The sequence below is a fragment of the Bufo gargarizans genome, unplaced genomic scaffold (assembly GCF_014858855.1).
Source record: "Bufo gargarizans isolate SCDJY-AF-19 unplaced genomic scaffold, ASM1485885v1 fragScaff_scaffold_39_pilon, whole genome shotgun sequence".
Lineage (NCBI taxonomy): Eukaryota > Metazoa > Chordata > Amphibia > Anura > Bufonidae > Bufo > Bufo gargarizans.
In genome coordinates, this window is record NW_025334109.1 from 805,469 (window position 1) to 818,109 (window position 12,641).

General features: G+C 42.7%; 1 protein-coding gene across 3 annotated transcripts in view; it reads right to left on the minus strand.

Annotated features, from left to right (window-relative positions):
• The window catches only part of LOC122922501, a 442,359-nt gene that overhangs the window by 191,519 nt on the left and 238,199 nt on the right, over positions 1-12,641 (minus strand). For all 3 annotated transcript variants that reach the window (XM_044273115.1, XM_044273114.1, XM_044273116.1), the window contains exons 9-10: positions 6,315-6,434; positions 3,388-3,594 (exon numbers count right to left, since the gene is read on the minus strand). In XM_044273115.1, the coding sequence (XP_044129050.1) occupies positions 3,388-3,594; positions 6,315-6,434 (327 nt within the window). The remainder of the gene's footprint in view (positions 1-3,387; positions 3,595-6,314; positions 6,435-12,641) is intronic.

Genomic DNA, 12,641 nt, shown 5'->3' on the forward strand with positions numbered 1-12,641 from the left:
AAAAAATTTTTGTTTTTTAAAATCCAGAAAATTATTGAAGTATTTCAAGCTTGTTTTAACCCCTTCACGCGACATCACATACATGTACGTGGGGGAATGTGGTGCCTCACCGCATCCCCACGTGCATGTACGTGATCGGCTTTCTGTGTCAGAGCAGGGAGCGAAGCGCTGAAGGTTCAATTAAGCCGGCGTGGTGGGGTTGCTAGGCAACCAGAGAAGCCGGCGGGAACTGCATCGGAGCTCTGACCTGCCCGCGATTGCTGTGATTGGTCCAATACTGCAGAGGGACCAATCGCAGCGCATCGGGGCAGGTAAGGGGGGGTTAGGGAGGGACTGTGTGCTTCTCCTTCTCTGATCGTCCCAATTCCTGTCAGGGAAACGATCAGAGAAGGAGAGAGTGTGAAAAGCTGCTGTACCTTCCCGACCTATGACGAGTATACTCGTCATGGAGCACTGCTACTTAGCGCTCCATGACGAGTATACACATCATGGCATTCAACTGTCACCGTGTCGGCAGACATGGTGACAGCTCTAAGATCCTGGCTGTTACACACAGCCAGGCACCTTGGGTCAATGCGACCCCCCCGTATCAGCGATCGCTGCAAACCGCAGGTCAATTCAGATCAGAAACTTTAAAATTACCAAAATAAAGATTTTTCACCCCCCTGCACCCCTGAATGATTTTATGGCGGTGGGTAGAGCAGGGGGGTGTTGCGGGCGGTGCGGCAAGCGGGATTGCGATCCCCCGCCCTCCTCCCCTTGAATAATCATTGGTGGACAGTGGGTATACCAGGGTGTCAGCACATTGCTGACACCCTGGTATAAACGGCTGACATCTGTACTGCGATGTGATCCGTTTAACCCTTTCCATACCGCGGTCCGTACGGACTGCTGTATGGAAGAGGTTAACAGTCAGGGAGCTCCCTCCCTCTGCTGTGCCTTTGCAGCCCCCCCCCCCCCGATGGGAGAGGGAGAGAGCCCTCAGACAGCCCCCAGACAGATCCCCTCCTTACCCTTCCCCGTCTGCGAAGTTGTGGCCACAACTGAGCAGACGGGGAAGGTTCCCATGGCAACAGGACGCCTTCTCAGTCATCCTGCTGTCCATGGTGCTGAATAGATCTGTGCTAAAGGCATAGATCTGTTCAGACAAAGTGTAAGTAAAATACAGTGCAGTACACTATATAGTGTACTATATTATACAGACATCAGACCCACTGGATCTTCAAGAACCAAGTAGGTCTGGGTCAAAAAAATGATTAAAAAAAAGTGAAAAAAGTAAAGATAAAAAAACACATTTATCACTGAATACAAATTAAAAAAATAAAATACACTACACATATTTGGTATCGCCGCGTCCGTAACGACCTGATCTATAAAATGTTACTTTCATGTTACTTTCCCTGCACGGTGAACGCCATAAAAATAAAAAATTAAAACTATGAGGAAATATAAATTTTGCCCACCTTACTTCCCAAAAAAGGTAATAAAAGTGATCAAAAAAGTCACATGTACGTCAAAATAGTACCAATCAAACTGTCACCTCATCCCGCAATAAATGAGCCCCTACATGAGACAATCGCCTAAAAACTGAAAAAAACTATGGCTCTCAGACTATGGAGACACTAAAACATGATTTTTTTTTGTTTCAAAAATGATATTATTGTGTAAAACCTATTAAAAAAAAAATTTTATAACAGAATATGACAGCAGTACATAACGCTTCAATTTCACACTGACAGATGCAGACAAGGCCGCAAATTACGGTATGTATTTTTTTAATAAAAGAAATGGAGGGTATTCCCAAACATTTGTGTTTTTTTAAAACCCAGAAAATTATAGAAGTATTTCAAGCTTGTTTTTAACAATCACATATGCAGGAAAGGCTGCAATATTAAGTACTTTGCCCCAAAATGAGTGTTTTTTTAATAACAGAATATGATAGCAGTATATAACGCTTGAATTTCACACATACAGATGCAGCAAGGGCTGCAAAATTGAGTATTTTCCCCAAAAAGGGTGTTTTTTAAAACCCTGAAAATTATAGCTGTATTTATTGCTTAAATTGCACACTGACTAATGCGGCAGAGGCCCAAGATGGAGGGTATTGCCAAAAATAGATGTTTTTTAAAACCCAGAAAATTATAAAAGTATTTCAAGCTTGTTTTTAACAATCACAGATGCAGCAAAGACTGCAATATTAAGTACCTTGCCCAAAATGGGTGTTTTTTTTTATAACAAAAAGCATGTATCTTACACTGGCAGATGCAGCAAGGACTGTAAAATTGAGTATTTTGCCCAAAAAGGGTGTTTTTTAAAACCCAGAAAATTATTGCTGTATTTATAGCTTAAATTGCACACTGACAAATGCTGCAAAGGTACCAGATGTAGGATATTGCAAAAAATGAGTGTTTTTTTTTTTTTTAACCCAGATTATTATTGCAGTATTTCAAGTATTTCAAGCTTGGATTTGAATGTCACAAAAACTCAGATGCAGTGCTGGTGCACTGAGCTTGAATAAAATGGCCGTCGCCGCCGCCCACCTAACTAACAGACGGATAAAAGTTATTTTTCTCTGTCACAGGGCTCAGGGCAGGGTAAAAAGATTGTGCCCTGCACCCACACAACTAAATCTATGTAGATCACTGAGTTAACAAGCTCTTCAGATTAAAGATTCTTTTCTATTCTCTCCCTCACAGCAGCAGCATCCTCTCCCTACACTAATCCGAGCAGAGTGACGTGCAGGGCTACGTGACTCCAGCTTAAATAGAGCCTGGGTCACATGCTGCACTGGCCAATCACAGCCAAGCCATTAGTAGGCATGGCTGTGATGGCTTCTAAGGGCACAGAGTTAAACGCTTGTTGATTTGCTGCTCTGCAGCCTTTCAAAAAGCACCAATAAATGGCCAAACACTGAACCCTAACTTTTACTGAAATGTTCGGGCTCGGGTCCGGGGGCCAAAAATCCTAAAGTTCGGGTTCGCTTAACCCTACTGGTAACCACTGGATCTTCACTGCAAGAACACCAAAGACGTCCTGTATCACAGTGGATGGTCGATAAGGGGTTAACAAACATCATCTACACAAAGCAGAGTGCATAAGTTTACATGCTGTGCAGATTTTAAATTCACATTATGTCAATTATTCCTGTGGATTTTATCCTCTGCGATGGATGGGTTGAAATCAGTGACAAAGAGATTTTTGTGTGCCATGTGGATATACTGGTAAACTTTACTTTTACATCCTGGGAAAACCTTTTACTAAGAGAATAGATTGATCTTACACATGTACAGTACAATCTATAATGAATAAGAGGTGGTTACCAGAATGTCTCCACATTAAATAATCATGTCTTAAATCCTAAAATATAGGTTTTAGAATAACACTTACCTCATTTAGAGCATTAGCAATAAAATCCATAGCAATTGGATCAGAATCATCTGTTCCAGGCATCTCCAGGATTTCCTTTCCACCATATAATATTTTGCAGGGCAAATACACTACAATTTCCTTTACAGCTGCAATCCGTTTTTTGTAAATTTCATCATTAGCATCAGCAGCACTGTCTTGAGGAATTGTCAGACCTTTCAGAATATTCTAAGATAGAAATATTACAATTGTTTTATAGATCAGTATGTAAGGAGAGATACAGAAGTATACTAACTCTTCTGCGCTGTGCAATGGAAATCATAAATTACAAAACATACAATAAATATTGCTGTATTAACAGTACAAAACAAGGCACGTGTCGATACAGTTTAATGTCAGCAATGTAGTGCTGTAAATGGAGTTCCTCAGAGCACACTATAAAGCTATGGACATGGACCCTGTTTGGCAGCACTGGTCAGTATTGTGGGTATAATCCTGTGCCACTGCATGACTCCTTCCTCCTATAGCCAGCATTAGAAATTAGCAAAGTTTTGAAAAACTTGATTCGGCAGCTTCTCCGAAATTAGCCAAGAAATTAGTTAATAATTTGTCACGAATTGCTATAAATCAGGTATACCCAGGCCACTCTACCGTAAAGGGAACCTGTCACCTAGAAAATGCATATTAAACCGTCAGCAGTACCTTATTGCAGCCTGTAGCATGATTATAAATATGTATGTGTCTTTTCTGTGCATTTTGGCAAAAGTCCCAAAAAAATACTTTTATTAAACTGGCCACGCTATATAAACGACAGTCTTCAAGTCAAGGGGGCAGAGGCTTTCTCGCCTGAAGTCAATCGTGCCCCGCCCCCTTTACCTCCTCATCTCATTTGATTGATAGGATTTCCTTCACTACTGGACGCTTGAATGTAGTCTCGCGCGTGCTCTGTGTCCCTGCATTACCGGCGCCTGCGCACTGTTCCATTCCGCTTTGAGGTATTGCTCAAAAGCTGAATGCTCAGGCACTCGCACAGGAGAGCCTGCGCATGCGCGAGACTACATTCAAGCAATCGGCAGTGAAGAAATCAGGCATCCTGTCAATCAAACGCTATGGGGAGGCGGGGCACATTTGTCTTCAGGCAAGAAAGCCGCTGCTGCCTTGACTTCAAGACTATCGTTTACATAGCGTGGCCTGTTGAATAAAAGTCTTTTTACAGACTTTTGCCCTATTGCACAGAAAAGCCAGACACCTTTATAATCATACTACAGGCTGCAATAAGGTACTGCTGGCTGTTTAATAAGCATTTTCTAGGTGAAAGGTTGCCTTTAGGGTACGGCCACACGGAGAGGCTGTGCTGCGGTGAAGAACCATGCGGCTAATTAACCCGTAGCTGCCATTCATTTAATAATGAAGACTGCACTGTATAGTCAGTCTTCAATGTTAATGGCTGTGTGTCACCTTTCAACAGGGGCTGTTGCTGGTATGGGGTTTGGCTGGTAAGGTGGGGGCACAATATGCATATTGTGCCCCCACTGTTCTGGACTGCAATATCCTGCAGGTTATTTGACAGTAAACACAGAATATTAATCAGCTCTGGCATACCCACTTCTCTAACCCCAGTGCCTCCTGCCCTACAGGTGGGAGCCCTTCTTCTGCATCTGCCTTTCCTCCTTTTCCACATCATCTAATAGCGATGAGTATCATGTCATCCTCCTCTCTCTGCATTTTCTGACTTTTCTAGGACACAGAGACTTGGAAGAATGATTTGGAAGGAGTAAAACCGGCAAAAGATGAGGATCGTCATCATTAAGACCTGGTCCCTGTAAGGGGTGCAGACTGGATGGTATTGGTTGGAAAGCTGGCATTGGAATAATAACTCCATCTTATTGATATTGAATTACATATCTTAGTCTAGGACTGATGTCAGAATAAATAAATAAAATTGATGTAGAATGAGTCTTCCTGCGGTCTTCCTGCAGTCTCACTGCACTCTCCCTCTCCAATATTCTTCTATTAATCGTTTTCAGCAACACTTACCCTAGTGCATGAGTGCTTGCCATGTCTCTCCCTATGCTCAGCTCACAGGACAAAGGCGGCGACTGCGAGGGTTTTATAAGGCTGTGACATCACTGCAAGGTCATGCCATTATGGGGGATCTTGCGTTCCCAGAGTTGTCTCCTCTACATTTTGTTTCACTTTGTAACATGTGCAGCCGCCATTTTAGGAAAAAAAAGATTTTTTACCCCAAAGCGCAAAGAAATTCTGATTTGTTCTGAATCAAAGTTTTCCTAAACTTCAGACTGAATTCCACTTTGCTCAATACTAGCCAGCATACACTAGAATATACCTTGTGCATTCTGTATAAATGTTAACCAAAAAACACTGCATTCTTTTGCATAAAATTATAGGTACATGAAGAGCATAGAATTGCCCTGTTGCAGGCTATGGGCATAATCTATGGAATTATACAACAAGGATCCGTAATATAGTTATGTACATGAGGCCCATAAGGGCAGAAAGTAAGTGGTGAATAAGGCTAGTTTCACACTAGCGGCAAGGAACTCCGGCAGGTGAACAGCCTGTCGGATCCATGCGGCCACTAGTGCACGTGTGCCCCCGGACTATCGCTCTGGCCCCACTGACTATAATGGGGGCGGGCCGGAGTTCATGAGGCAGCACAGCAAACATGCCAAAAGGTGGACGGAATAAAACTACAACATGTCGTAGTTTTATTCCAGCCACCTCTCGGCATGTTTGACGTGCTGCCACTGGAACTCCAGCCCGCCCCCATTACAGTCAATAGGGCCGGAGCCATAGTCCGGGGGCACACGTGCACTAGCGGCAGCACGGATCCAACAGGCTGTTCACCCGCAAGAACAGCCTACCGGAGTTTCTTGCCGATAATGTGAAAATAGCCTTAGTAAATTAATAAAAAATATGTATCTTACCTGCAAAGCTAGCCGATCATGAGTTGGATTTTTACCTTGACCAAAATATAATTCTGTTTTTCCAACAAATTCTAAAACTTCAGGTGAAAATTTTATATCTTTAGGACAATTAAACGTATCCTGTTAATACATAATAAAAGAGATTATATACATATCTATGTGTTCCTTATATACATAATAATATACCTAGACTAGATGTGTCTCCCACACATACAATTTTAAACATCAATATAATTTTTTTTACAAACGCTTTTTATGGCGTTTTCTATTTTGTTCATGCATTTTTTTATCCATTGTTTTTCAAGTTCTATAAGAAAGCCTATGGAAAAAAATTACAGAAGCAAGACATGTCAACAGCATGTTGCATTTTTAAATAAACCAAAAACAAAACAAAAAAAAATGCCAGAAAACTGCCAACAAGAGATGAGCAAAATTCTTGAATTGTGTTTCTAAATCTAAAGAATTAAGAAATTCAATTTGGGTCCAAATGAATTCTACCCGAATCAAAAGTGCTTTGAATAGTCTGAAAATTGGCTTATTCAATATAAGCATCCAAATAACTCTCTCTGTTTTTGGGAGCAGCAGCATCACTACAGTGTGAATGTGGTAAGCTGTCTAGGAGTAATAGTAGTGGCAGCAGTAGCAGCACAGCAGTAGGCAAGCAGGCAAGGCAGTAGGTGTGCGGCTCTGTAGGGATAATGGTAGTTGCAGTAGTGGGAGTAACTGCTGTGACAGCAGCCATACAAGATGGAACACGATGGCAGGCAGACACCAGCAGTGGCATGATAAGTGCGGCAATAAATAACCACCATCAGCAATGGCAGAGCTATTCACTGGCCTGTGAAATTCCTTACGGATCCATGGCTGATTCATTTTGACAAATGTGATGTTTTGTACACTGGCTGGTGACACATTTGTACATTTGGATGTAACAACACCACCTAACTTTGTGAAATCCCTCTCTAAGATGACACCTCAGGCAAAGTGGGCAAGTTCCAGCCACTGTTCTTAGGCCATTGTCACTGTCCACCTTGCCCAGCTGTTATAGGCAGGTAAAGTTTCAGAGGGATATTTGTAACTTGATGCAAACTATCCAGTGTGGCTTCTCTTGCCCAGGCTAAGCAGTTCTAAAACAGCATGGCAATGCTTCAGTTTACCCATACGAAAGGCCGGAAGTGGAGTGGAATCAACAATCTGCCCTGTTTTAGTTAGGTATGGGAGGAAGCCTATTGAGGTGGATGTGAAGGAGGTGCAGCAGCCCACAGTGGAGGGGAGTGTGGAAGGAGTGGTAGTGACAATGTTGGTGGTAGTAGTTCCAACAGTTTACGGCAGCAGTCTTCCCTGTGGCACTCCCTGGGGCTGCACAACCTTAAACAACCCTTCTTCCCCTTGAGGCACCCCCTAATATTAGGGCTCCTGCCTGGGTTGCCTTTGGTGTTAAGTGGGTGTTTGGCTGGGTGCAAGGCAAGAGAGCAGTTGCAGACCTAGCAGAGTATGGAGACAATGATCAGGTCCCTAGGTTCTGATGAATAAAGTCTCTATATTCAGTTGATTATGAGTAGAGATTTTTGAAAAGTTTGATTCGGCTGATTCTCCGAATTTTACAAAAAAATTAGCTTTGTGACGAATTACTTCGTCACAAAGCGCATTTTTTTGTAAGTAGCAGGTGCAATGACATTGAGCTGCGATAGCATTGTACCCCTCAGATGCCGCGTTCATACATGATCGCGGTCATACGTGGTCATATGTCACCAAGCATGGGATTTCGGCCGAGATCTTTACTCAAGATGGTGGCTGGCGGCCCATCGCGAGCAAATGGTAAGTATGACTTTTTTTCGTTTTTTACACTATTTCAGGTTAAATCGATTAGCTAACACGAAGCACGAGGAAATTCGGCTTCAAGGCGAATCAAATTTATCCTGAAATTCGGATTGAATTCCACTTCGTGGGATTCGATTCGCTCATCTCTAAAATTCGGCTTCAAGGCGAATCAAATTTATCCTGAAATTTGGATTGAATTCCACTTCGTGGGATTCGATTCGCTCATCTCTAATTATGACAGTAGTCAGGCTCGGACTGGCCCACAGAGGTACAGGTGAATCCATCGATGGGCCCCTGAGCAAGTTGGGCCCCTAGTTTCCCATCCCCTGCACAAGTGGCACATAACACAGTAGACTTACTGCACTACATACATATACTCAATGTACAGCACCTCCATCAGCCGATGTTCATATAAAACACTTGATAGATTATTAAAAAAAACTCCCCAGTTTATTATTATAGACACAATCAGAGATGAGATGACTTCTAGGTATAGAGGAAAGCTGCTAATATCCTCTTCTCCCCAGGACCTACCTTCTGAAAGTTGCTGCAGGGACCCCCATATTCAATCATTTTGTAGCATCTTGCTGCTGTGTAAGCAGGTAATATTTGAATGTATCCATACGGTGGGCCCCCAAAATACATTTTACTGGTGGGCCCTAGGCACCCCAGTCCGACACTGAGAGTAGTAGTACAAATAGAAAATGCACAGTTCAAGGGTGTTTCACCATATACATCCACAACAGGATTTTGGGTATGCTGGGACCTCTAAGGCCGCAATACCGCTGGTGCACTGTGCAAAAAAGGCAGATCCAAAAAGGATTTAGTGTGAAGAAAAATCATGGCACTTGGTTTTCATAAAAATAGCAGTCTTTGTTGGCTCCAAAGCAGGTAAAAATGCATCCAGTATTTATCATATTTTTACCTGCTTCAGCACTTATAAAGACTACTATTTCTATGAACACCAATCAATGTCGTGATTTTTCTTCACAATGAAAACGCCCAATCTCTCTTTCTATACAGTCTTTCCAAGTAGCTACAAGCATGCTATATGGTTCTTAGTAACTCTGTACACTACTGTCGTTATCTCGCATGACTTTTCAGGTTCTAGACCTTCTCAAGATGTTTAGTCTCCTTTGCTCAGGAATACTTTGGTGTAGAAATTGTTCTTTAGCAGTTAAAGTCTCAAAGATGGCAGTTCTCTGGAACTTGAGGCCTGTAATTCTGAGATTTCTCAAACACATCTTTTCTGTTCTGCACACATTAGACTCTTCTATTTAACTAACTAGGAGTGGACTAGGGTCCATCACCATAGTAGCCTAACAAGTAAACAGGACGCTAACTGCTTAGTGCCTATACACTTACCAGTAGGTTTACATAACACAGATAAAGCAATTATTTTAACTATAAATCAGAACTTTTCACTAGATAACTGTAGGTTAAATGCTTTAGTAAGAATTAACTACAGTCCTGATCAAAAGTTTAAAGGGAGTCTGTCACCACATTTGAGCATATTAGACTGATCAAATAGCGTTATATGTGCCACCGAGAACTTAAAAACGGTACCTTTGTTGTATCTAATGGAGTTTTCTTTCAGCCAAAAATGAACTTTTAAGATTCTGTAAATGTGCCCTCTCAAGTGCCCAGGGCGGCGTCTCAATCGTCCAAGCCCCAGGCAGCACCTCCTCAACGGCTCATAACCCCACCCTCCGTGTGCCTCTGCCCGCCCGTTTACTTTCCTCCTCTCTCCTTTTCCACTGCGCCCGCTACGAATTTGACCGCGCAGCCGCAGTGGAAAAGGAGAGAGGAGGAGAGTAAACGGGCGGGCAGAGGCACACGGAGGGCGGAGTTATGAGCCGTTGAGGAGGTGCTGCCTGGGGCTCGGATGATTGAGACGCCGCCCTGGGCACTTGAGAGGGCACATTTACAGAATCTTAAAAGTTCATTTTTGGCTGAAAGAAAACTCCATTAGATACAACAAAGGTACCGTTTTTAAGTTCTCGGTGGCACATATAACGCTATTTGATCAGTCTAATATGCTCAAATGTGGTGACAGACTCCCTTTAAAACCACTTGAAAAATGGCAAAAAATCATATTTTACATTGTTGGATCTTAACAAGGTTCCAAGTAGAGCTTCAACATGCAACAAGAAGAAATGAGAGTGAAACAAAACATTTTTTGAGCATTCAATTAATTGAAAATAACGATTAAACTGAAACAGGCTGTTTTTCAGCTGATCCAAATTTTAGGACCACATGCCTTTAAAAGGCCAAATCTGTGCAAAGATGTGGATTAATTGTCATTTTTTGTCAGGTAGTCACATGTTGTGATGGCAAAGGCAAAAAAACTCTCCCTTTTTGAACGTGGTCGGGTTGTTGAACTGCATAAGCAGGGTCTCTCACAGCTCGCCATCGCTGCTGAGGTGGGACGCAGTAAGACAGTCATTTGGAATTTCTTAAATGATCCTGAGGCTTATGGAACAAAAAAGTCAAGTGGAAGACCCAAAAAAATTTCATCAGCACTGAGCCGGAGGATCCAATTGGCTGTCTGTCAAGACACTGGACGATCCTCGACCCAAATTATGGCCCTTACTGGTGCTGACTGCAGCCCCATAACCATCAGACGGCATCTGAGACTGAAGGGCTTCTAAAACAAAAAACGTCTTCAAAGACCTTGTCTCCTTGAACGCCAAAGAACTGCTCGTTTGGACTTTGCAAGAAGGCACCAAACATGGGACATTCAAAGGTGGAAGAAATTTTTATTCTCTGATGAGAAAAAATGTAACCTTGATGGTCCTGATGGTTTCCAACGTTACTGGCATGACAAGCAGATCCCATCTGAGATGTTTTCTACGCGCCACAGTGGAGGGGGCGCCATAACGGTCTGGGGTGCTTTTTCCTTCAGTGGAACAATGGAGCTTCAGGAAGTGCAGGGGCATCAAACGGCCGCTGGATATGTCCAGATGTTGCAGAGAGCATTCCTCATCACTGAGGGCCCTCGTCTGTGTGGTAACGACTGGGTTTTTCAACAGGACAACGCTACAGTGCACAATGCCCGCAGGACAAGGGACTTCTTCCAGGAGAATAACATCACTCTTTTGGCCCATCCTGCGTGTTCCCCTAATCTAAATCCAATTGAGAACCTTTGGGGATGGATGGCAAGGGAAGTTTACAAAAATGGACAACAGTTCCAGACAGTAGATGGCCTTTTTTTTTTTCCGAACAAAAACATTATACAAGTATATATGAAGGAAGGAGCATAGTATATATGTCTTTCACATCTCCTAATATGTAAACATTATACAAGTATATATGAAGGAAGGAGCATAGTATATATGTCTTTTACATCTCCTAATATGTAATCCCAGTTGCATACATACTAACGAATTAAGACACATTGGCCTAAATATGAAAAAAGAAAAAAAAGGAAATGCCCCGAGGCAATACTAATCTCCCTCCTCCCGTATAAAACAGACCTATCCCCCCCCCCCCCCCCAGCGTGGCCACGGCTGTCACAGAGGAGGCGGGCGACTCCCGTCCTCATTCCGAATGTCCCATAATATGCTAGAAATCAAATCCTATTCACCCAATGTACGCGGATATCTAACATTTATATGTATAATTTGGATGTTTGCTATTTGGTTTTGAGTTTTCGGTTATCAATTATCAATTCCACTCCAGCCGTATAGCCTTCGACTATGTCCGCCGTTTCTCCCCTTTACATTCAATAAGCTCAAATTCTTTTACTCTTTGCATTAATCTTTCCCACTCTTGTAGTGTAGGAGCCCTATCTGTCACCCAGTTCCTAAGAATTAATACCTTGGCCAGTAGAAGTCCCTTCAACCAGCAAATCTGTTCACATTTAATGCTTTATGTTTAAACTCAGGGGGTAAAAGTCTGAGTATTACATACTCAGACTTTTTCCCACTTTTTCCACCTTTAATGAGACCTATAAACTCTACCACTCAATTGAAAAACAAACTGAAATCTTTTAGGTGGAGGGAAGAAAAAATAATAAAAAAATAATAATAATAATGTGGTTGCATAAGTGTGCACACCCTCTTATTACTGGGGATGTAGCTGTGTTCAGAATTTAGCAATCACATTCAAAACATCAGAGGGATCTCATTGTGAGGCCCCATGCACACGGCCGTGTGCGGGCCGTGGAACCGCGGCCTGGATCCCTCCTGAGAGCAGGAGCGCACGGCATCACTGGTTGCTATGACGCCGTGCGCTCCCTGCTGCCGCCGCAATACAGTAATACACTGGTATGATCTATACCAGTGTATTACTGTACTGTGCCATTGATTAAAATGAATCAGTCAGGAGAAGGGTACAAAAGAATTTCCAAGGCATTAGATATACCATGGAACACAGTGAAGAAAATATGGCACAACAGTGACATTACCAAGAACTGGACGTCCCTCCAAAATTGATAAAAAGACGAGAAGAAAACTGGTCTGGGAGGCTACCAAGAGGCCTACAGCAACATTAAAGGAGCTGCAG